The 26,411-nt window shown below is 30.8% G+C and overlaps 1 protein-coding gene across 2 annotated transcripts in view; it reads left to right on the forward strand.

The window, feature by feature from the left end:
* Window positions 1–1,053: 1,053 nt before the first annotated feature.
* Window positions 1,054–26,411, forward strand: part of lic (dual specificity mitogen-activated protein kinase kinase lic) — a 33,897-nt gene continuing 8,539 nt past the window's right edge. The window contains exons 1-7 of one of the 2 annotated variants that reach the window (XM_067280585.1): window positions 1,054–1,289; window positions 1,375–1,447; window positions 13,928–13,976; window positions 22,112–22,277; window positions 23,710–23,829; window positions 23,905–24,021; window positions 25,918–26,097. In XM_067280585.1, the coding sequence (XP_067136686.1) occupies window positions 1,426–1,447; window positions 13,928–13,976; window positions 22,112–22,277; window positions 23,710–23,829; window positions 23,905–24,021; window positions 25,918–26,097 (654 nt within the window). In that variant the 5' untranslated portion in view covers window positions 1,054–1,289; window positions 1,375–1,425. The remainder of the gene's footprint in view (window positions 1,290–1,374; window positions 1,448–13,927; window positions 13,977–22,111; window positions 22,278–23,709; window positions 23,830–23,904; window positions 24,022–25,917; window positions 26,098–26,411) is intronic. The other variant, XM_067280586.1, reaches the window with a different exon arrangement.

The raw sequence follows: 26,411 nt of genomic DNA on the forward strand, positions 1-26,411 counted from the left end.
CACTGATTTATTTCAACTTAAGATTGGTTATTTCTGACATTATATCACTGAATTGTTTTCTATTACTGGTATATTTTACAATATTTTTTTCTGTATTGCGATCACTTTCAGCTTACAGTACGTTTCTATATTCAACAATTGACTCGACGGTGAGAAATATACGTTTCTAAATATACTATCGGTTTCTCTTTTGAGATCGGTGACGTTTTCCATACGTCATTTTTTCTAGATATACAAGTTGTGAGAATTTAATGAAATTAAAAATTTCTTTGTAAAATAGGGCTGGCGGAAATTCAGTAAAAGCACGTAAACAGATAATGAAAATCTTCTTTACTCGCCATGTCCAATCACCAGGAACAAACTATTCTCCACAGCAGAGACGACCTTTCTTTAGAGGCTGACGCCTCTGCCTCTAAGAAAGGTCGTCTCTGCTGTGGAGAATAGTTTGTTCCTGGTGATTGGACATGGCGAGTAAAGAAGATTTTCATTATCTGTTTACGTGTTTTTACTGAAATTAAAAATATTAAAATACCAACAGAAAGTGAAATCACTAATTTAAAAGAAATCCTTTTAAACACATCCGAAGTGGAATATGTACAGTACAAAACAGTTTTAAACCCGAGAAGAGCCGCTATGAAGGAAACCGACAAAACACAGCGGCTAAATGACACAGAACCTAGTACTGATACGCGTGCCAACATTATCAATTAACACGTGTTGGTTCTTCTGAGTTACGATTTCGCTACAGCCGCTCTCAGCCAATGTGTTTCTGCAGCTAGACGCTTTTTGTCGAACTTTGCCGTATGATCGAAGCAGAACAGTCACATGGCCATAAAAAATTCTTTCTGACGTCACGTCGAAAGCGACGCCATTGTCTAGTTCGTGGCGGCCTTTAGCCTTTCGCTCTGGGAAACCGATATCGAATAAATCGATACACATATATTATATATATATATGCGGAGTATATGTATATAATATAAATATATATTACATATATTTTCAAGAAAAATATTAAAACATATAAAAATGTTTTTTGTATTTATCAATTTTGTCCGCTAGAAGGAGATGCATAGAATATGTGAATCACCACCTGAGCCGGAGCAGTGGATAAATTCTAAATTAAACTTTGTCAAAACGTTAAATAGAAAATAATTATTTAGTTTATAGAAATACATTTAAAGGTAAAGTTATATCGAAGCGCGTTAGACATTTCTTAAAACTGAAATTTTATGGAAAACGCTAAAAGACGTCTTGATTTTGACATTAGGTATTAAGCCTAATTAAATTTTGTAAGTTTTAAGCTCTTAATTATGTATTACATATTTCAAAATCCTTTAATGTTTTGTAATTTGTGTTCTTTTTTTGTTACGTAAGGTACAAATTCATACCGGGACTTGTAAATTGTGTTTGATATTACATAAGCTCATGGCAAATGCAAACATGGCTGGTAAGTAAAAAAAAAATTAATTCTTTTTAATAATAGCTGTATTTGTATAAATACATTTTAAGAATTTTGATAGTTTATTAATATGTGAAGTTAATAAACTGAGAATTTTTTGACAAAATAAATGCAATCTAAAGTGTTTAAATTCAATTTCTTAATGTTCAATAGTTTAAAAGGATGATATTGAAGTAGTATCATTTTATTTTAATATTAACAAAATGATTCATTATTTATTTAAAGAACATGATATTAATATCTTGTAATGAAAATAATGATGTACTAAATATTTGTTGAAATATTTGGAAAGTAAGTTTGAATTCCTTAAAACTTTATCCATTGCATATTTTCTATAAATAGTCTCATTTGATTATAAGTTTTGAAAATAATATATAAAAAATTATTTACTTTTATTTAAAAAACTGTTTTTAAATATGTTTTATATTATAGCTCTTTCTAAGTTAATTCATATACAGTATATTAATTCTGAGACTCTAACTTGTATTTGATAAGGTATAAAAATGTATATAGAGGTTGAATTTATCTTTTATGATAAAATGTGTAAACTCTTATCATTATAACATCTTAAATGTTATATGTAAAATAGACTAAGAATATATTTGTTAACAGTAGATTTTGTCTGCCTGAAATTTTAAAACGTTAGACCTATTTGATATATTTTATGATTTTAGAGGTACAGTAGAGCATCGATTATCCGACCCCCGATTAACCGACCGCATTCTAGTCGGCAAATTCAAATGTCCGCTAGTGATGTGGCACTACAATATTTGGCTGTGTCTTGGCTACTTTAATATTATTTTTGTTAAATTTTTGCATGTTTTAGCTGGCAGCACTGGCTCGACCATGAAAGGGAGGCTAGTATTTAAACCGGGCCTAATACACTATACTAATAATGTATTTTTTCATACTTTTCAGTTATTCGACCAACCCCAGTTCCCAATTAAGTCGGATAATCGATGCTCTACTGTATTGATATTTTGAAAACTTTTAAGTGCTCTAATATTAAATATAATAACAAATTTCCACAATGAAAGTTTTTAATTGTTTTTTCTGACAATAAAAATTCTTATCTGGAAAATTCTGATGCTATTAATTAAAGTTTTCCCGAGATCTATAGAATTTGGGTTACCGTACGTTCGTATTTAAAGTTTGAACTTTAAAGGCTCTGTCTGTAAAGGCTCTGTCCGTCTTTTCTAAGCATGGTCCGTATCCGTACCGTGCTTAAAAAAATTTTAAAAATGTCTGCACTTTTTGACCTATCATGCAGCTAATAGTTAAATCGTAACTGTTTAGATTTAAATCTGACAAAAAGTGCTAAATTTTTTATGATAATTATTGTATTTCTTGGCTAAGTGGCAACAGTGTATAAGCAAATGTAATGGCTCTGTTGCTTAGAGAACGTGTGCACAAACATTAGTTATAACAGGTTTTTAATTCAAGAGTACTTGTTTAGATGGTAAGATAGTTTTCTCATATTTAAAATTGCATTTTGTCCCAAAGGAAAGTGTAAATTGAAACTTTATATTATATACCTACTACTATATATTACTAGATTGAAAAATGTGAAGAAATTTATTTTGCCTCTTCTTATACTTTTAATGCTAATTTGCCCGTATTTTGCCTTTGACTATTATGGTAACCCATACTAATAGAATAATAGAACTAATAGAATTAAATTACAAAATAAACAATTCCTGTGATTTAAAATTACATACATTATTACACTGAAAAGAAATCACTGGAATTATATTTATATTTTTGTGTTTTTAAAATAATGTTGTTTAAATAGTATCTCATTTCTTTTAAACTGATCTAGTTTGAAATGACAGAATGAATTATAATTTCTTTTGTTTTTTTAATACAATAAATATGCTTATAATAATATAACTATTTTATTACATAATTATAGTTATTTGGATTTATTTATAATATATTTCTACAAATTTATTTATTGTTATTACTTAAATAATATAATTTTGCATTAAATAATAAAACTAATACTTATTGTATGTATTAGTTTTCATCATTATTATGTTCAGATATTAGTTAATAGTTATGAATTATGAAATGTTTCTGTATTCCTACTGTCTTCAATGTTTTAATTTCTGAGTGATTTCATTTGAGCGAATCGTGGACTTTTAGTAGAATTATGTATGAATACATAATAATTATGTATTCACAGAATTATGTAAATAGTATCTCTTTCTTCATTTGAAAAAAAAAATGAAGTGAAGAAAGAGATTAACAATTACTCAAATCAGTAACTATTCTAAGTCTTTGTATTCTTTTCTCTCTTTTTCTATTTTTAAACACACACACCATTTGTACACTATTAAAATGATATCATCATTGATATCATTTAGTGCATATAATTGAATTAAACAACATACTCATTATTTTATAGAAATAGGAATGAATATATGTTTATCATCTCAAACTTCTGAGATGAAGATTTTGATGATTAATTTTATGTTAATCTTAGACAATTACAAATATCAAAGATTATTGAAAATTAATAATTACAAAAAAAAGAATACTATAATTTTGTGTGAATAATCTATAGTTATCTGTAAACAATATATGCAATTACCAACAAATCAGCAAAAATTTTATTTAACTAATCTTACAATCCATCAAGTCATTATCATACAAGCTGGTTTGTTTGTAATTGCATATTTTGTTTATCTTGTATACCAGTAATATCATGGTGGTTATATGGTTATCTGTGTTTAAAACAGGCAATTTGAAAGCAGATTCAGGTTATGTGATAGATTACAATATATGCTGCCTTTAAATTTGCAATAAAAACTTATCAAACAACTTTTTCTTTGTGTAAAGTCAGGAAGTGCATCTTTAGAAAAGGTGAAAAAACATTCTTTGTGCATCAGATATATTCACCTGCCACTGCAATTTTTCCTGAAATCATTAAATATACACATATATACATATCTTGCTTTAATGCATGCTGTAATTGACATTATTAGTTGCTTCTTGAATTTGTATCTTGGAAGCTAACATATTTCCAGTAATTATTCCTTATCTATTTTGTTTTTATGGACAGAACATACTTTTCCTGACTCTTGGAGGCTATCGATTATTCCCATTCCCAAGCCAGGTAAAGACTGTAAGAATCCCTCTAATTACAGGCCAATCTCTCTGACGAGTTGTCTCTGTAAAGTCTTTGAGAGAATGGTAAACAGACATCTGATGTTTCTCTTAGAGGAAAAGGATTACTTTTCATCACACCAGAGTGGATTTTGTATGAACAGAAGTACCATGAACAATTTAGTAAACCTTGAAACATCTATATGTGAAGCATTTGTTAGACGACAGCACTTAGTGTCTGTATTTTTCGATATACAGAAGGTCTACAATCATTGCTGGCGATATGGAATACTCCATGATCTGCACCAATTTGGATTGCGGGGTAATCTGCCAATTTTTATAAAAAACTTCCTACAGAATCAAAGATTTCAGGTCAGGATGAGCACCACTTTATCTAGGCTTTACACACAAGAAGTTGTTCCTCAAGGTTCTATTTTTAGTGTAACTCTGTTCCTAATCAAAATTAACAGCGTAGCTAACTGCCTCCCTCCCAATGCCACTCTGTATGTGGATGACTTTCAGATCTCCTGCCAGTCTAGTAACATGAGTTTTATCGAGAGACGACTGTAAACCTCCTTAAACCATATATACAATTGGTCTAAGACCAATGGTTTAACTTTTAACACAGAGGACCTCGTGCATTCACTTTTGTCGAAGGCATGATTTTCACCCAGACCCTGAAATTTATTTAAATGGGGTGAAAATTCCAATGGTCAACAAGGCTAAGTTTTTGGATGTTTTGTTTGACCAAAAACTGACGTTCTTGCCACACTTGTGCAATCTAAAGAGTAGATGTTTAAAATCTCTGAACCTTTTAAAGGTAATATGCTGCTCATCCTGGGGAGCAGACAAATGTTCTGTACTTTGGATTTATAGGCAGGTCCCTTGTCCGCTCAAAGCTGGATTACAGATGCATTGTTTATTAATTTACTCTTCGGATGCTGAGTCCAATCCACCATCAAGCATTGTGTTTGTGCACTGGTGCTTTTCGAACTTCTGTTCAAAGTTTGTATGTGGATGCTTATGAGCCTCCACTATCCCTCAAGAGAGAACAGTTGTCTCTGTTTTATTATATTAAACAGAAGTCTCAGATTAAATCCTCAGTTGATTGTACAGTATCAGAACAGACTCCTGGGCATTTACTCCAACTCTCTTAAGGACCACAGGTGTGATAGGCACCTTATTTATATCAGTTCCACCAAACGCTCCTTGGGAGTTAGAATATGTGAGCACTCTGTGGACATTCGGTATCGGAGGAACACTGTGGCTCTTGCTGTTTACATGACTGACCCTGACATTGAGTCATCTTCAACCAAGCGAGGATCATCATCAGTTTGCCTCTCCCTGAGCACCTGAGATGGCTGGAGGCTATTTCCATTTATAAAACTAGCCACACCACCACCTGCATAAATTACAAAGAAGGGCTGAATTTGTCTGTTGCCTGGCAGGCCCTCATGGACACCAATCTCAAATCACTGACTACCCACATGAATGTGCATGTCCAACACAAAGTTCTTGCATGAGATGTGGATTCGATTCTAATTTTAAATATTCATGTTCTATTTTGTTCTATATTCCGTCACTTGTTTTTTGTATCGCCTGAGGAAGAACTATTATTGTTCAAAATGTTTGCGATATATTTATCTGTCATATCACCCACATCGGTAACAGGTTCCAGGTACATGATTGACAGTATCAGATACTCAGCTGAAAAGATGATTTGAAGCCTGCCCAAGTAGTGTCCCTACATTCAACATAAGAATGGAGAATGTAAGCAGCATGATTGACCTGGACACAAGCAACATTTCACAGTTTGAGGTTGATATTATATCACCATGGTCAATCCCTGTGATAAATGTTGACTTTAGCTTAAAGCAGTTTCCCAAGGAATCCACTCCAGATTACATCTATAGACAGCACTTTGCAGAAATTTAAACACTATGACAGGAATTCAATTCCTATTTATACTGATGGATCTAAATCGGATGATTACGTTGGCTCAGCCTTTGTCTGTCAGGATGAAATTGTGGCAGAACAAATCACACCAAATTCTTCCATCTTTACTGCAGAGCTGTAGGCTATTTACCTAGCCTTAAAGTATGTAATCAGAAAAGGTTATTGTTGCTGTGTGATCTACACTGACTTAGGGCACTTTAGGCTTTGATCTCATCTGAACCAAGTTCTCACTCTATAGTGATCAAAATCCATAAACTATTTTTTCCATCTTTGTGCGAGTAATATTTCTGTAAAATTTTGTTGGGTCTCAGGCCATGTAGGTATAAGAGGAAATGAAGAAGCTGATGCAACTGCACAGTCAGCTAGTCCTTCACAGCATACAATGCGTATTGAAGGAGGTGATTTGAAGCTAGTCATTAAAAAACAATTAGCAGAGAGATGGCAAAATGTGTGGAATGCACAAGACCACAATAAAGAGATCAAACCTTTGGTAGAAAATTGGACACATAAGAAACAGTATGATAGGAAATCTGAGGTAGTACTTACTCATTTGAGAATTGAACATACTCGACTGACTCTTCAATACTTTTTGAAAAGTGATGACCAGCCAGTATGCCAGTATTGCAACACGTACTGTGCAATTGCTCTGCCTTTGAGACGAGGCATAAACAGTATTTTGGAAATGCAAGTCTGACACAGATTCTGGGCCAAAGGCAAATCTTGACAACTTACATGACTTTCTAAAAGTCACTAATATGTATAAAGAGATTTAACTGTTTACTTATGTTTTTCTTTTATATATATTGTTGTTTGTTCATTTTTACTGCTGTATATGTTTTGTTATTGTTTTATTTGTTGTTGTTATTTCGTAATATATATATATACGTGGTACAATCCAAAAATTCGGGTACTGCAGTAATCTATGACAACAAAAGCATGTATTTGAAGTTACAGCGTATGAAATGGATTCTACCAAACCACCTCTGTGTTCAGGTTAATTTCACCCATGTCATGTGATTAAACCGCAAGTGCTGCTGTTTTTTTCCGGAGATAGTTACCTTTGTTCTGCGACGTAATAAAAGTGGAGTTTCAAGAACAACGTAGAGATGGTTTGGTAGAATCCATTTCATATGCTGTAACTTCAAATACATGCTTTTGTTGTCATAGATTACTGCAGTCCCCGAACTTTTAGATCATACCACGTATATGTATAGCTTAAGATAAACAAATTCACCATTTGTCATGGTGCAGCTTGGCCTGTTTGGCCCTTGTGCTAAAAAACACTAATTAACCAACCAACCAACCAATATGATCAGTGAATTTTTCTTTTGTAAAGAAGTACCAAAAATAACAACTGGAGAAGACATTTTTGAAGTAAGTTATTCAAGATTTCTAATTTAAATCATAAGTATTTGTACTGAGAAGCAAAATCTATGACAGGTTCAATAAAAGGATTTGTTTCTCAGGTTAAAGAGTACAACCCTGATCATATTACTACTCACTGTTTTTTATATCAAGAAGCTTTAATTTCTAAATGTGTTGTCAATGACTTACAAATTACTCTTTGGCGAGTAATAAAAATTGTCAATTTTATTAAAAGTAGACCACAGAAAGTTTGCATCTTTTCTAAACTCTGAAGCTTTGGAAGCAGACCATTTGATATTGTTAATGCACACTGAAATTCAATGGTTATCGCAAGGTGTTAGCAGAATTTTTTGAATTACAAGAAGAGCTATTTATTTATTTTACAATCGAGCAAAATGAGTATAGTTATTACCTGCACAGCAGTACATGGTTTTCAAATATGGCATTTTCGACAGACTTGTTTGACTGTTTGAACCAATTAAATTGAAGCATTTAAGGCAAACAGGTAAACATTTTATCATCAACTGGCAAAAGTAATTCTTTTAAAGATAAATTAGCAATGTGGAAAAGCAGGTAAAAGAAAACAACTTAGAAATGTTTCCACTCAAATGTTTCCACAATCAAAAACCAAATATGATAACAAAATTTTAAACTTAATAACTGAAATTCCGACAGAGAAAATTCAACATTATCTTTCCTCTTTAGATGTTCACAATTACAATTGGGTTAGAAATCCCTATTGAATGATAATTCAGAAAATTTTAGCCAAATGATAACTTTATTGGAAGAACAACTTATTGAAATAAAAAAATGATAGATTTAAAAATAAATTTTGATAAAAATAACACCCAAGCATTTTGAATAAAAATGTCATCTGAATTTCCAAATATATCAAAAAGAGCCATAGAAATTTTATCTTTCTTTACTTCCTATTTATGCAAACTGGGATATTCATCAATGAACAAAATTAAAAGCAAAAAATGTAAATGTTACTTTCTTCAGAACAAGAATTCAAAATTTTCTTGTTAAGTAGTTGTTCCTAGTAAAGAAATTATACAAACAACAATAGGCACATATATCACATTAGAATTAGGACCTTTTTGGTAATTTTTATTAAATAACTTTTTTAAACTATACTTGATTCCATTGTATTTTAGGCAGAGAGTTAGTGAAGCCTTTTCTGTGTGGCTTACAGAATTGTTTGTTCTTAAAATTTGATTGATTTTGATTAAACTTACCATTTTCCATTAACTAAGATGAGGAATTCAAAATGTAATGAAAAATGTGAGTCCATGACTTTGTTTTTCAGATACAGTGAGGTCAAAGTGACAATGTCCATGCTCCCTGATGCAATTGAGTGTGCCTAACAGAATTTGGGGGAAGACATTGTATGCACCTAATGGAAAATGGGCCCAAAAAAACAAACAAAACATAAGAACAAAGCAATTAGTGCTGATTATTTTGTTCTTGAATCTCCTCTTTTGTACAATGATCGTCTCCCCTTCCCTGCCCAGTGCAAGGACCACCTCTTTCTTTTCAGCTCGATCTCAATTCTGTCATGATATGACGAAGTTGCATGATGTTCCTAGTTGATGCAATTATTTCTATTGTAATAAACAAAAACATATATGAATGTGGTAATTTTAAACATTTAAAAAAATTATGGTGTATCACAGGAGTCTTATTAAACTTAAAGTATGTTGCTAATCCAAAAAGGTTGGAAAACACAACACTGATGTAATGTATGCAGCATGACACCTATGTGGGAAATTGACTATGGCACAACAAATGCCTCAGCCACTCTTCATAGACACTTTATTTCGTGAGCAAGTTTCAAGTATTTACTAATTTTTTCAGTGTGTGTGTATTTTATATGTTATGGGTGTTTCAGCTATGACTGATTTATATGATGTTTTTTGTTTTGTTTATCAGTAAATGTGATTTCTGGTCTATTCTTATAAATTGTTTTGTGTTGATTGTAGCTTACTCAGTATATTTTGTGTATGTTGTTTTCTGTGACCATCTGAGGTGTGTATTTGTAGTAAGGTTGCTGAGTGTGTAGTAGTTTATGTGCAAAGTTTTTTAATGTAATATGTTTGCTATTTGGTTATGTCAGTATAAGTAGTCTGTCTGTGATAAAAGCTTGCAACCTTATATGATATGTTGTATAGTTTTGTGCATGATGTGCAATTTTTTACAAGTGTCATCTGTAAGTGTTGTCTTTTAAGTGTGCTTTCTGTAGTTTTTTGTATTTATGACCTGGTCTTGTGTGACAATCTAAAATCCTTCTGTCGCTCCAAAAAAGCATCCATGAGTCAGTCAACAGTTTGATATAGTTCTGTCAATGTGATCTTGGCTGAGATTGTTAGTGACTACCACATAGCTTTTTCTGAACCCAAGACTACCTAATAATATCTGTGCATTTTATGTATTGTGTTAGTCAGATCAATGTTGTTTGCTGTTTTGTCTGCAAGAGTTACTGCTTTGTGAAATTGTGATGTTTCTAATTTTTTGTAGAAATTCTATCTATATTTTTGTAGTGCAGGTTTAAAATTTCTGTAAGACCTTATTCTCCAACTTTTCTGTTGAGATGATTGCATTCTTTCAGTGTTGCTATGTCGATTGCAGCAAGTGCTTTATTAATATCCTTCCTTCATGATAGAATACAGCTGATTTCTTGGCACATTTTTCAAGGCTGGCAGTCTACGTTTCTCAGTTGATGATTGCATATGATCTGGTATTTTTCCCTTAAGTTCTTCTTGTCTCATGGTCAGTTCTTGAACCACTTCAGGGCAGACCTGTTCTTGTTTTCCTGGCTGGTCCAAACCATCTACTTGGGCCATCTCTGTTGTTTTGGCATTGGTCTCTTCTACCCTGGTATTTAGTATTTTCATTGGAGAATTTTCCTCTCTTCTGTTGTTATTTTCTAAGTTTTCCCTTTTGCAAGATTGTTTTATCTCTCAATCTACATTATTAAACACTTTGTTTCGAATGATGAATCATCTTGGTCTGCTAATCTCTGTTCAGTAATCTCTGAGTCTGTGTATTTAACTTTTGACAATTTGTACATTTGTTTCAAGTAGCCATGTTTCAATGGTTCTAAATTATAATAACAATCCATTACTGCTCGGTTTTCTGACGCACCGAATTTGATGTTTCTTCCGGTAACCCTACAATGCTGTGCCCCAGTTGATCAGCATCAACAACTGTGTCCTGTAGCACACTTATTGATGGATGCCCAGGGACACTAACATTCACCACAGTCCTTATTGATTATTATTGTATTTTATTAATATTATTTGATAAATAAAATAGAAATGAAGCAATATGATACTGTTGTTCAGTAGGCATTTTTATTTTGAACACATGGAGCTTAAGAGGTTTTAACGATTGCTTCAAGGACACAAGGTATATGATGAAGTAGATTATGCAAAGATTTTATTTCCATTCCAGCAATTTTCTGCAAGATTATGCTGTTGTTGATTATCCATGAGGAATTATAATAGTTAAAAATAGTTACATATTATTTTTTATATCCAAGCCTTAAATTTTACATTAATGTAAATTAGCTGATGAATTCTAATACAATGAGTTATAAAAATACAAAAATTGCACATGTAAAATATAGATTAAAATTTTATAAACATAAATTTTTATTTTCGTTGCAATTAGAAAGGGACTAAAACTTTCTATATTCTTTATTTAATTCTTATATTCTATTCTTTATTTGAAGACAATGGTTAAATATTTTTAGAATAAATTTCAAATTAAAACTACCCTAGATAATAAACTAACCAAGAAAGATATAACAATCATTTATAAAACATATTTTGTGTAATGTAATTTCCTGTACAGGCCTTTATCCTGCAGAAAATAACCAAAATGAGAATAAAAATGCCAAATATAACCTACATGGCCATATACCTCCCCTTTTTGAAGTTACCATTTGAAATGTCATTTAACCAGTATGCAGTTTACAAGTTATTGTTTAAGACATTTGTTTCTTTCCTGTGTATTACTAATATAAAAGCTGTCATTTGAGTGTGTGTGTGAATTCCTTATAACTTCTATAATCTTTGTCCAATCAAGATGAAATTTTGGTTATATTTGTTTCTGATGGAAAGTTTAGGCTACTTATTTTACAGAAATATTAGCTATAGAAAAGAACATTTTATTGATTTTGTATCATTGATTGCACATGCATTAGTTCTTCCCTTACAGAGAGCAATTGATATCCTGCTGTGTTAATGACCTAGCCAGGGGAAGAAAAGGAGTTGGGGACTTGCAGTTCCTCCATTCCATATCTTCAGCCAGAAGTATCAAGTTTGGCAGGAAAAATTTAAACGTAAAAATGATAGCTTCATCATGTCTCTTCTTTAACACATTAAAAAAAAATTCTTTCCATAGTGACCACGTGATGTTCTATTATCCAGTCAGAAGTAACAATATAATGAGTCCATTATTTAGAAAGTGTTATCACTAATCTAACTAGCGTACATACAATTCATGTTTGTTTTATCTAAGTAGAATTAAAAAGACACTATTTTGTCAAAAAAAAAGAATGCTTAGGGAAACATAACAGTAAAATTGGTCAGGCAAATTCTAGATCTACTTGCTTGCTTGCCCACCCTCTGGCAGGATGGTTAGGTGTCGGCTATGATGGCTGTCACCCCAGATCTAACAGAATACGAACAATCGAGACCCCCGAAATCCATGAAGTTTGACTTGACCAACATCGAATAAGAATGGCTTTATAAAAGGTTGTAGAAAAAGAATTATAACATCAAGCTCAACTTGAAGCTCTTCTCAATTCTTCAATCTCTACTTTCTCGTAAAAAATACCCTGTCATGCTTGACGGGAGAATTTCTAGTTTTGTAATAAATACATATGAACTACATTTAAATAAATATTTAAGTGTAGTTCATAAAAATTATATGTCAAGCTTGGTTGATATGTAATTATTGTTGCTTGATAAACTTTGATATAATATATTAGAGCAATTCCTATTTATTAATAAATTTTTGCATTGTATAATTAAAACAATTAATTGCTAATTACACTTTTTTAAACTTTAAGAGCTAATAATAAAAAGCTTCATAAACTTTAATTAAATCTAAAAAAATGTAAATGATTGTCAAAATTATATTTAGCAAAAGATTAAAGTGAAAATTAAAGTTTTAAGTTAAAAGATTAAAGTTAAATGAAAGATGAGATTAAGGAAACATTTCTTACATTAAACGTTTTTTGTTAACTTAATGAAAAATCTTATTTGAATAGAGATGTCAATTTAAATTTATAATCTTTTGATAATTTTAAATTCTGTGTTTGAATTTTTTGTTTTGAAAAATGAAAAAGGAGAAAATATTTCAGCATAAATTTAGGCCACAATCTGAGTTATAAATGATAATTTATAATCATTAGATTTGATAAATTTCATTGGCACATTTAAAAATTTTTTAGATTATAAGACTAATTATAATCTATGTTATTGTTCAAGTAATTTTTTTCATGTACTAAATATTTTTCTGATTGCTTTCAATTAGATTAGTAAAATAATGAAATTTTTGAAATATGTAAATGTAATGCTTATGTAAAGATGATACTACTATATATTTTTTACATAATAGTAACTTATTGGCTTAATAAAATTTTTTTTATCTTATCTATAAAGCATTTTAAAAGTTTATCCTTGAATATTATTCAAAACTATTATTATATCTGACAAATAAAATCTGAAGATAATATGGTAATGACATTGCTGCTATGGTAACTTCTGTTTGAAAAGTATCCAGGAAAAAATATACATTTTGCTTGTATTTTTAATGAAACTTTTAAATAATAGATTTAGAAACTTTGTCACACTTTTGACTGATGAAAGTGAAATATGTATAAGTACATTTACAATTATTTAATAAATTATGAATAGTATTTTATTGAGTAATTTTTAAGAAATTTACTTTAATATGAAAAAGAAATTAATAAAATTTATTAGATATTTTATGCATTTCAATGATTTTAACAAAGCATTTTTTAAACAGTTAAAAAAAAGCCTGGAAAAATTGTGCTGCCTCCAGAAAATACATCAATGTAAGTTAAATTTGTGTATATTTTTTACAAACTATCTCAAATTAAATGTAGATAGATGTAAACAACCTAACGTAAAAAACACCGCAATGTGAATACAGAAATATATATATTTTTAATCTGACAATTAATCATTAGACTTCCAAAATATAAAAACATATTTTTATTATTTATATATTCTCATAGAAAGATGAAGCCGACTGTTAAGCTGATATAATTCAGAAGAAAAGATTTTTAAAATTTATATTGGCTTAACATTTAATATCATGATGATGGAACCAGATTTTTTAAAATAAATAATAGATTGAATGAATAAATTAATTTTGAAGACTAAGTCTTAAGTTAGATTTCTCATCTTGTTTATCTTCATTAGCGAATTTCATTAAGTTTGCATTATCTCATTATCTTTTAAAATTTTATTTATTTTTCACTTAATAGGAAATGTCGAAAGACGACTGATTTCCACCTCTTGTTACAATTTACCCAAAACTAACAATAATTCAAATTTTAGAAAATAACAATGACATATATATATATATATATATATAATATATATATATTATTTTCTTTTTTCTTCTTTTTTGTCATTGTTATTTTATATATGCATATATGCTTACACATTACTCAATTTTATACATGTATGTGAAAGTTATGTAACATATTCAATCAAATCAAAAGACCAGATAATATTCTACTGGTGCATTACATAGACAAAGGGTTCAAAGTGCCAGGCCTGGACTTTGCACAGGCAATAAAATATAATCATTATTAAATCAAAAATATGAAATTACTATAATGCAAAAATCTATTTATTAGTAAAAACCTGAATATGTACAGTACAATCAAGAAATAATGTTAGAAAAAAAGACTTGCAAAGTATAAAGATAATTTATCAAAAATCCAAAAAAAAAAAACAATTACTGTATATCTCGGCAGATAAAACGATAGTTGAATCATAAAAAAAGGCTCCTAAAATCTGGGGTCGTCTTATAGGACAGATACAAAAAATATTAGATTGAAATTTATATTAATTAAAACATTATAAAAAACAGACAAACCGTAGTTATTTACTGGTAGAGAGTAGGGGATGTGCACAAAATAGAATAGCCCATATGATGATTTTGTGAATAGTGAAGATCATTACCCGAATGCCAAATCAGTGCAAATGTTTGCAACAATCGCAAGGCAGTGCTGCCAAATGCAAGAAAATAAAATTTGTTTGTTTGAAAAATTAAAATAGGACATAATTCTGTATATGCTATACAGTATTATTATTCAGATGATGATTGCTGATCTAAACTAAATTCGTAGGCCGTTGATAGTTTGGGGTCGTCTTATAGGATAGATATATGCTAAAACTATAAAACTTCGACAAAAATTTGTACCCTCATCTTATCTGAAAATCATCTTTTCTGCCGAGTTATATGGTATATACAAAACTTTTCGACAGTTGGGAACTTATAAATAGTTCTAAGATAATTATAGTTTAATCTCCACAAAATTGACAATCAAAATATGAAAAGATATCGAAAAACAAGCATACCGACTCTTATGAATTCGTTTAATGATCACCAAGAAACTATGTAGTAACTAGAACTGGAAAGTTTTTTATCCATCTCACTTGATCCTTAGCACCACCTTCATCAATTCTTCAAGTTGTCTCCTCTTTATAGTGTTGTTGGGGTGATGTTACAAGCATATGCCCACTTGACCCTATTTACACACTTAATCATTAACATTTCATTCATTCTAGTAATTGGTCTTGTTAATTCATGCCATCTCTTAAAAGAAATTATACTAGTTAAGTAACGCTGCATCAGCATGTAGTCAGAACGAAGCTGCTCGCACCTTTATTTTCTAGATTATGAGGGAAAAAGAAACAGAATCATTCGTTCTCAACAATATATTTGATTTCTATTGGATCATTTAAAGGTACAAACATAAGGTCAGAATAAGCCATTAATTAATTGCTATGCCAACGTTTCACGAAATTCTGTCTATCACTTGGACTTACAGATTGACTCGTAGCGATCTTTATTGTAACTCTTTAAAAATACTGAGTCAGTTATTTTTTTCACTCGACTCAATGTAACATAGGTAAGACCGATAGCTGTCTCTTTTTTCCCTATATCTATTTTGATTTTTGGAAGAGTTAATCCCTGTGATTTATGTATAGTCATCGAGTATGCTAAGGTAAGGGGAAACTGTCTACGAGATTGCGATATACTGCCTTCGTTCAAAGAGCGTGTTATGGGGATTATTGGAAACAGATTACCATAGATGAAAGGTTCTTGATAGCTATCGAATTCCACTAAAATAAACAGAGGAAGAGCTGGAGGGTGAGCATTAGGAGCATATATAATGTAGCGTATAGTTCCTAGTGAACCATTGACGAGCTCTCCTTGCACCCATAAGTTGACTCTCAGCATGATTCTGGCATTAACTGAGAGATACAAATACTTGGAGAGACCAAGAGCTGAGTCATCTTTGGACGAAGGCAGGGCAATATCTGGAGTGTTTTCAGATGCTATATAAGCAAGAGGGCATCCAGTTGACTGCAAGTAGTCTTCGTTGCTTTGTTTAACTTGCTCGTTTGTTGGATATAGCTCACTCCGTTTGGAACTGATCAAGTTCATCTCTGGATAAATAGGCTCGATTTCTTGTCGTCAGAATGTTCAGATTTGTATCAGAGAAATCATCCGAAGCTAGATGATGTAAGACATCTGTGAAGGAACTATCTGCGCTATTTTGTCTATGAGAATTACTAAGTTTAATGAACTTCTCAAAAGAATCAAATGGAATGTAATGTAATGTTCCAACAAGGTAGGGACCTTGTTGGGACATTACATTGTAAAAAACACTTGAGAAGAGAGGAGTATCTTTAACAGGAGGAAACTGACGAAAATCACCAAACAAATAGACAAAGAATCCACCAAATGGCTCATTTTTCTCGGGGTTTATCTCCCTCAATCTTCTCTCGATCATGTAGCATTCCTGCACCAATCATTGACATTTCATGATGATGATGAATTTGAGCGACTTCATCTCAATCTGGAATTTCTGTGCAGCTTCTCCATTTAGAGATCGAAATTTCGTACTAACGATAGGAAGACGAAGGAGAGAATGGATTGTAAAGCCATCAATATTGATCACTGCTGCTCCATGTTATAGAATAATAAGTGAAAAAAGAAAACTTTTTTAAACTTATTATTCTATAAAGATTCTTTATATTTGTTGTGTATCTAGTCAGCGATAACATTTACCTTTTTAAAATTACTGTTTTAATGCTTGTCATATTTTCCGACCACTAGATGATGCTTCTACACGTGCATGCAGGAAGCAACTAACACTTGACTTCGTGCATTGCTTGTCAACATTATAACTCTGGAATGAGTTGTCCGATCTTGATGAAATTTTTTTACGACGACTCACCATCATTTAAGGAGGAACTGATTAAAATTTCAACTCTCAAAAATGATCCATACTGAAGAAAAACCCCTATCTCCAGTTCTACAAAAACAGATCATTTTTGAAAGTTGAAATTTTAATAAGTTCATCCTTGAGTGATGGTGAGTCGTCGTAAAAAATTTCATCAAGATCGGATAACTCATTCCAGAGTTATTTTGTTGACAAGAAATGCACGAAGCCAAGTATTAGTCGTCACTACGTTCCGACAATAATTTTTTATTGTTTTTGATGACAATTTGGGGTGGGTGATCATTTTTTTAACTTCCTGTGGAAGTCGCCCCCTTTGAGATGTCATGTCTGGGTTTGATGACATCATAAGTTGCCGCCAACAGTTGTAGCAAGATGAGTTGATTTTGAGTTTTGCCAAGTGAAGGTGCCGTAGTCTATCTATAACAAAATGACATGCCCCAAAATAAGTAGAATGAGGATTATTTTTAGTTCATTAAACAAAATAGACTCCTTACAGTGTAAATAAATAGATGTAAACAATAAAATCTGACAATATTATATATAAAAAGAATTAATTATACATAAAGTCGAAAATCACACCTATACATATACATATATCATACCTATACATATAATCAGTTTAAATTAACATATAAAAACAAACAATTATTATTACTGTTTCTGAAGAATTCTGTTTGATTTATAAGAAGCAGTTAATTTTTATTGATTCTGTTTTTTTTATTATAAACTAAACAAAATTCTACAACATTAGTATTAATAGTCAAACCTCAGTTTACGAACAAAATTTTGAATGCCGTATTTGCTCCAGTTTACGTATGATAACTCTGTTCCGAACAAATTACTTGGCAGAGCCATCCACTGACAGTCAAACTCCCTATACTTCCTATGTTTTTTATGGAAAAATTTGTTTTGGTTTGAGAACAAATTAGTTTCCAAACAACTTTTTGGAATGAATTAAGTTCATAAACCAAGGTTTTACTGTAATTTTTTAACTTCAAAATTAAAGATGTTTTTATTACATTAATTGCAAATCCTAAAATGAGATACTTTAGTTGAACAATGAAAACAAAATAATATTTCAAAGATTTCAATAGAATGAGAACTTTATTTTTATTATGGATTGATTGAATTATTGAAATAATGTATTATTTTATTTTGTTGTCTGAAATGACTTTTGTAAGTACAGTAGAGAACCGAAAATCGAAATCAATTGGGCACTGGGGTTGTTCAGATTAGGGATTTGTTCCGATTACGGTCTATGTACGAAAAAATATATTAACCTGTCCGATGTTCAAATTTTTCTCCGTTGTGTGTTGCTTTGTGTTGAATTTTTCTCTGTTGCGTGTCGCTTCGTGTTGAATTTTCGTCGATTTTAAGCCTAACGAAAATTTTTATAATAATAATTGAGGCTATCGTATCGTTAAAAATTATTTCTTTATTTTGTACAAACAAAATAAATATATTGAAGAATATAAAAACATGAAAATTATACTTTAGAAGTAAATTTAGTATCAAAAACGTTCGATTCAGCACGACACAGTTCGACTAAAAATCGTGCCGATTACCGGCGATTCCGATTACCAAGGTGCCGATTTACGACTCTCTACTGTATTCAGGAAAAACTTTTATATTTAAACGTTAGTTAACCATTTTATATACATAGTAGCTGTTATCTGTGACTTCACCTATGCAGATTTTGCAAGCAAACACCATTTATATTCAGTATTTCAACAACCATAGTAATTGTTATATAACACCTACTAATGAGAATTGCTGAGAATCAAACGAACTGTTTTCAATTTGATCAATTTTCTGGAATGTTTACAATCGTTCTATAATCTAACCAATATGCAATAACAAATTTGAATTTAAAACAGTTTGAACATTTTGTTATAAATGTTTTTGTATATTTCGATTTTTTTAACCATGTCTGAAATGTTATCAATTTAATACACCTAAGTACTCAATGAAGACTAAACGTAGTTAAAAACAAAAAATTGCATCTAAAATAGTACAGTAGAAGCCATTCTTCAGGTTAAGCCTTAATGCTCTCTTTTTCCCCCACAGGAAAATTTTGAAAAATCCCTTCTTAGTGTGCGTTTTTATGACGTACCCTGTACCAAATTTCACCCCTTTAGGTTCAGCAGTTTGCTCTGGGCAATGATGAATCAGTCAGTCAGTCAGGACATGTAATTTTATATATTTAGATGGATTTAGAATATATAGGGGCCATGAACCACTCATGATGATTTTAACCTCTGTTGTTACCGTAGACTTTCTGGGTGAGACAAATTTAGGACATAATCCATTCAATCGTCTACTTTGTTGAGGTAGGCTATGGTCAGAGGGTTCTATATTTTTTACTTCCATCAAAAATGTTATGGGAAAGTGATGGGACAAAATTCTGACATAAACACTTTACTGTGTAATGTACCCTGTACCCTGTTATTGAAGAGGACCAGATCAAAGCATTATTGGATGAAAACCCTCATTATGCAACTTGAGAGATTGCAGACATAGTGAAGTCATCAAACATGAATGTTCTGTATTTCAACATCTAAAGAAGCTTGGATAAGTGAATTGTTATGACATTTGGATACTTCACGACTTAGTGGAAAAGAACTTACTGGATTGCATCTCCATGTGATTCTCTTGAAAGACGAAATGAAAATGACCCTTTTCTGGAGCATTTAGTGACAGGTGATGAAAAGTGGATCATTTATAACAACATCAGCCAAAAACGATCATGGGGTAAGAAAAATGAACCACCATTAAAAACTCCAGAGGCCAGTCTTCATCCAAAGAAGGTCATGTTCACTGTCTGGTCGGATTGGAAAGGAATCCTGCACTAAGAGCTGCTTCCACAGAATCAAACAATTGATTTTGATAAGTATTGTTCCCAATTGGATAAGCTGAACATGGCAATTAAAGAAAAACGTCTGGAAGTGGCCAATCGAAAAGGCATTGTGTTTTAGCAAGATAATGCCAGACCGCACGCATCTTTACAAACATGCCAAAAATTATTGGAACTAGGCTGAGATGTTTTACCCCACTCCCCTTATTCACCCAACCTTGCCCCATTGGACTACCATTTGTTCTGTTCTCCGCAAAATTCCTTTCATGATAAAAACTTTGATACTTTGGAAGCTTGCAAAAACCACGTGGATCAGTTTTTCATGGGAAAAGCTGGAAAGTTCTGTGAAGAGGGTATCAGAAGCTCCCCCATAGATAGCAACAGTCATTAAAAACAATGGCACATACATAACGGAATAAAAGTATATTTTTAGTTTTAAAACAATTTCTTTTATTTCTCTTAAAAATCACTATGAACTTTCCAAACAAACCAATACTAGTTATTTATTTATTACTGTATATTATGAGACTTTTGTTGTGACTTCATCTGATTGGCTGATGGCCATAGTGATGAAAGGGTTTCAATATGAATTATATAGTAGAATGTGGAAATATATTCAAATATTACAATAAAATAGTTTCTTCCTTGTTAAGTGTAATTTCATCTGTTATATACCATTATGAATATCTCAATACCACAAAAGTATTGTATCAATCTTACTGGTATCATGAGTAGTTTTAAAGTATCAATATCAGTATTGGGATACTTGGACATTGGGTATCAAAACTAGAAATCTTGCCAACTGTTCCAGTTCAGTCTGTCATGTTGCCTTTCAGTTGTTTTTACTCCTGAGAAGGTACTGTACTCATTACAATAAAGGCTGAATGGGCCCCAGATCAACAATTAATATTTTGTTGCTTACTCAAGGGAATTCCAGCTATCTGGTTCAGAAATCAGTGTGTCAGTCAGTACTTCAGTTTACACTCATATGATGTCTTATCTACTGGTACACAAAAGAAGCCCCAGATCTACAGTCTTGCTAATGGGCTCTGTGGGTACTACTATACATGGAATAGGGGTGAATAAGAAATAATTGGTGAGGAGGTAAAACAGTGTCTTTACATTGAAAATTCTTTATTGTGTTCAAACCTTACAAATGTCAGTGCAAACAAGTACATACAAATTGTAACTCATGTAAATATCACTGATGGTCCAAGTTGATTAACAAACAAAAGTACTGCATAATGTTTAAGTAAATATTTATTTTAAATAGTAATCAGAATTCTAAGTATATATAGATTCTGGAAATGAAATTTGACCTAATACATTTATTGATTTTTGGTCATTAATATTATTTATGTAAGTTTAACTTAATCAAAAATAGTGTAAAATTCCATTTTTGTTTCTGATTCAGCTACAAAATCCAGTTTCATTGGCTCTTATCTGTCTGTGAAAAATGTAACGATACCAGATCTGATACCCAAAGTAAAGTATTGACACTGGCATTGGTATCAGACCAAAAGTATCTAGTACAAAAAGTACTTGATATTGAAAGAAAGTATTGATATGGTATCGATGTCAGCAGTACTGGGATATCCCAAATTACCATTTAACAGATGAAATTACTAATAAGAGTACTTATTAATAATAACTGATATATTAACTCAATTTTCTTATTAGTAATATTTGATTTTATTAAGAAAAAATTGTATATTCAAAACAGCATTTTTATAGATTGTTATACTAAAATACCACTAATTTGAAATATTTTCTGATGATAAAAATAGTTAATAAGTAAAGAACTAGTTATTTTAAATTAACGATATACTTTTTTGAAATTTTACAGTACACCCCCTCGAAATCTGGACAAAAGGACTACTATTACAATAGGTGAACGTGTATTTGAAGTTGAAGCTGATGACTTAGAACCAATATGCGAATTAGGAAGAGGTGCTTATGGTGTTGTTGAGAAAATGAGACATCGACCCACAAAAACAATAATGGCTGTAAAGGTATTTATCAAAATTATATTGAACTGGTTATAGAAAGCATATCCAAAAGTAAAAAATTAGAACATAGACTTAGTACAATTTTAATAACATCTATTGCATTTTTATTTACAAAACCATTTTATGATTTTTTTAAAACACATGGATACACACACAGAACTTGTGTATGTGTTTGTGTAGGCCCATATAAGCATAAATAAAATGCAAATAAATAGTTTGCCAAATCTTCTAAATTAGAAAATTTGATATATATCTATTTATTAGGATTGATCAAATGAAACTCATTCACGTGTTTCAGCACAAGGGGGGGAAATGACATCACATGTGGCATGATAAGTATATATCAATGAACAAGTGGGGAGATCAGTTGTCATGCACATTTTCTTTTTGGCATAGAACAGTAAAAACATGACTGAAGTCATCTGGAATCTGGGTGCCACCAATTTGAGTCAACCAGGAGATGAACAAGCATGCAATAGAAACATCCTGGCTCACCAATACACACACAAAATTCAAGTCACAGGCCTCCACCTATAAGGTTATGATGACTGCATTTTTTGACATAGTGTAGCCATTGCTGATGTAATGTAAAGATCCTCATGTAAACATCAATGACAACTGTTACAATGCAACATTGGACAAGCCTCATAAAGCTATAAAGAATAAGCAATATGCTATCATGTGGTGTGAGTTTGCTGTACGAAAATGCTTGACCACATGTTATGAACACTGTGCAGAATGTTTCAGCACAAATGGTTGGGAGATTCTGCACCACCCTCCTATAGCCTGGATCTGTCACTACATGACTTTCATTTGTTTGGACCTTTAAGAAAAGCTCTTAAGGGACAGCACTAACTCTGATGTAGAAGTCAAGGAAATAATCACCCATTGGTTCAAAGACCAACTAACACCATTCTTTGCAGATGGTATCTCTCATGTCTCCAAGCAGTGAGATGTGTACCTGAATGCCTACAATGACTTTTTAATGAACAAAAGTGCATTCTGGCTTCTTCATATATTGCTTTAATTATGCCTAAAATTAAAAATAAATATACTGTTTCATTTGTCTTAATAAATTTACTTGAATGGGTTTTCATTTGATTAATCCTTGTATATTTCATTCTAAGTGAAAATATGCCTGCATTGTTAATAATTAAGAATTATGGGGTAAAATTCTATTCTGATTTCCAATATCAAATTTTTTTTTATCATTAATGATGTTACTAGCCAAATCAAACTTAATTGCTGTAGAAAATTTTAATTTTCACTATTTTATAATAATGGAAATTAGACTTTAACTTAAATGGCTTTTGTTTTATATTGTAAAATGTGTTAAATACAATAATTCATATTTAATAATTTTTATTTTGTTTAAACTTAATTATAATTAAATGTAAAATTTAATTGCAAATAATAAGTAATTTGTATATTTTAGAGGATTCCAGCAAGTTTCAATAATGATGAACAAAAGCGTCTTATAATGGATCTTGATATTTCAATGAGAAGCAGCGATTGTCAGTTTACAGTTCAATTTTATGGGGCTTTATTTAGAGAGGTAAACACACTGTTAAATTTTAAAGAATTTAATAGAAATTTTAATGTAATAATAACTGTAAAATCATTTTTTTAGGGTGATGTATGGATATGTATGGAAGTTATGGATACGTCTTTAGATAAATTTTATCCTAAAGTTTACAATTTAAATGCAACTATACCAGAAAATGTTTTAGGAAAAATTGCCTTTGCTGTAAGTTTAAAATGATTTATTATTATTTTCTCATTTATACTCACTGTACTCATATGGGGTATATCAGTACAGTGGTTACAAACTTGAGAGATAGAGTACACCTAGATAATGGGAAATCACATAGCAATGCATGGTCGGAAATGCTTTCCTGGCACGGTAGTGATGACACAAAACACAAGAAAGGAAGGACACGAACAGGGTGAGAAAACTTGTTTATTATTCTTAGTACAACAAAAATGCTGGAACATTTTTGGCTGGTGTATGCGATAGATGTCGCAACATGCCAGGAAAGTGTTTCCAACCATGCACTGCTATGTGATTTCCCATCATCTAGGTGTACTCTATCTCTCCTGAAATTTTGTAACCGGTGTAGTGATACACCCTGTATAGATTTTTAACTGAATTATATATAGTATGAATAGTTTGTATTTGAAATTATTTCAAGCAGGAATAGTCAGACGTTTTTGATTATTTAAACATATTTTAGTGCTAATTTGTGTTTATCATCATTCAGTAAACAAATGGTAACTAACCACAACTCCAAACTAGCTGTATGTGCAATGAATAACACAAAACACCCAAGCAACCAGTAAAAAAACACACATTTAATTCTACAAATGTTCGTAGATAATGATCATTGTAGATGAAAGAAAATGCTTGTAGAATTAAATGTGTTGTTTACTGGTTGCTTAGGTTTTTTTTTCTTTTGTTGTTGTTGCGAATATTCACTAATGACCATATTCACAATCAATAATTAAAAGTTAGAGTTAGAAGTTAACCAATTACTGTTCACTTTATTCTTAGTACATACTGTGTATTGTTATATTCTAACTTAAATTCTTTATCTTCAGTTGTGAATAAGGTCATAAATATATTTTTCAGTAATTATTTGGGCTATTCATATACCATTTAATGCCAACATTTGTATAGATCATATAATGTGGCATACAAGTGTATTATGGGAAAAATTATATAGTGATTACAGTAAATTTTGAAGTTGGTGTATAATTACCATTAATTATACAACAACTTCAAAATCAATGTGAATATTCAATAGTTTTATCACAGCCAGAAAAATTAAAAATCTGAATCTGAAAAAAAGTTTTGTGCTAAGATAGTATACAGGTTTTATTAATGAGTTCTTTGTTTTTTATTTGACATAATTAAACAGAAGGAGGAAAATTTTATAATTACTATCAGTAATGTTGAAAGGTGTTTTTTACTTTATGTACCATAAATATATATTTAACTTCTATCAACATTCTTTAATGATTATTAAGATGTATTTTCAGTTATAAGAGAGTATATTTTTCTCTGAGAAAGTAAAATAAAGTTTTTGACCATATTTTAAATATAGTAATCAGTAGTATAGTATAGCTAGCCAAAACAATAAATGTGTGCTAATAATTATTTATTTTTTTGAAAAAAAGTCATAGAATTTGATGATTGACATTTAGTAAGCCAAGCAAAAGTTTAGTGAATCAATTTTTTTCATTATTATTTACCAAGTGCAAGAATGTGCTTTCACATTCTTAGATGCAACAAAACATTAGCTGCATCTGTGTTAATGTATGAAAATTAGAATGTGCAGAAGTTCCTGTTTTTTGACAAGTAGTGTCGTTTACATTATAAACTGAAATTTTCTTCATTAAACAAAGTTATCCATCATCATTTAAAAATGGGATATGGTATTGTTGTTCCTTCTGAAATATATATTATCTGACTATGAAAACAGGCTATTGAATAATAGTCATGGCTGCTATTCAAATAAATCCAGTATAACAGCACCGTCAAATAAACGGTGCAGCTGTAAAATGAAAAAAGTTATAGATGGCACACTGTTTACTAGAATCAAAACAGTATATAATTTATACAATATATAAATTTATTTTCTAGGTTGTAAGTGCACTTCATTATCTGCATAGTGTTTTGCATGTTATTCATAGAGATGTTAAACCTTCCAATATTTTAATAAATCGAAAAGGAGAAGTTAAAATGTGTGATTTTGGAATCTCTGGGTATTTAGTAGATTCTGTCGCAAAAACAATGGATGCTGGCTGCAAACCTTATATGGCAGTAAGTATTTTGACTAATAATTTAAAAATAGGAATAACTTAAAATCGGAATTTTTGCATATAATTTTATATCACATTTTAAATTTAATGAATAATTTTTAATAATTCACTTTATTGATATTTTATACCTATCTGCAAATAAAATGAATTAATTTTTTTCTAAAAAATAAATTTTATAGTTTTATAAAATAATTATAAAAAAACTGGTTATAATTTAGTATTCTAATTTTGTACATAATACAGGAATGTATCTATTTACTTCTTAAAATTAAAATTTCAAAAATAAGTAATTATAAATATCATTCACTAAATGTT

The sequence above is a fragment of the Centruroides vittatus genome, unplaced genomic scaffold, assembly GCF_030686945.1.
Source record: "Centruroides vittatus isolate TY-2023 unplaced genomic scaffold, ASM3068694v2 contig_885, whole genome shotgun sequence".
Lineage (NCBI taxonomy): Eukaryota > Metazoa > Arthropoda > Arachnida > Scorpiones > Buthidae > Centruroides > Centruroides vittatus.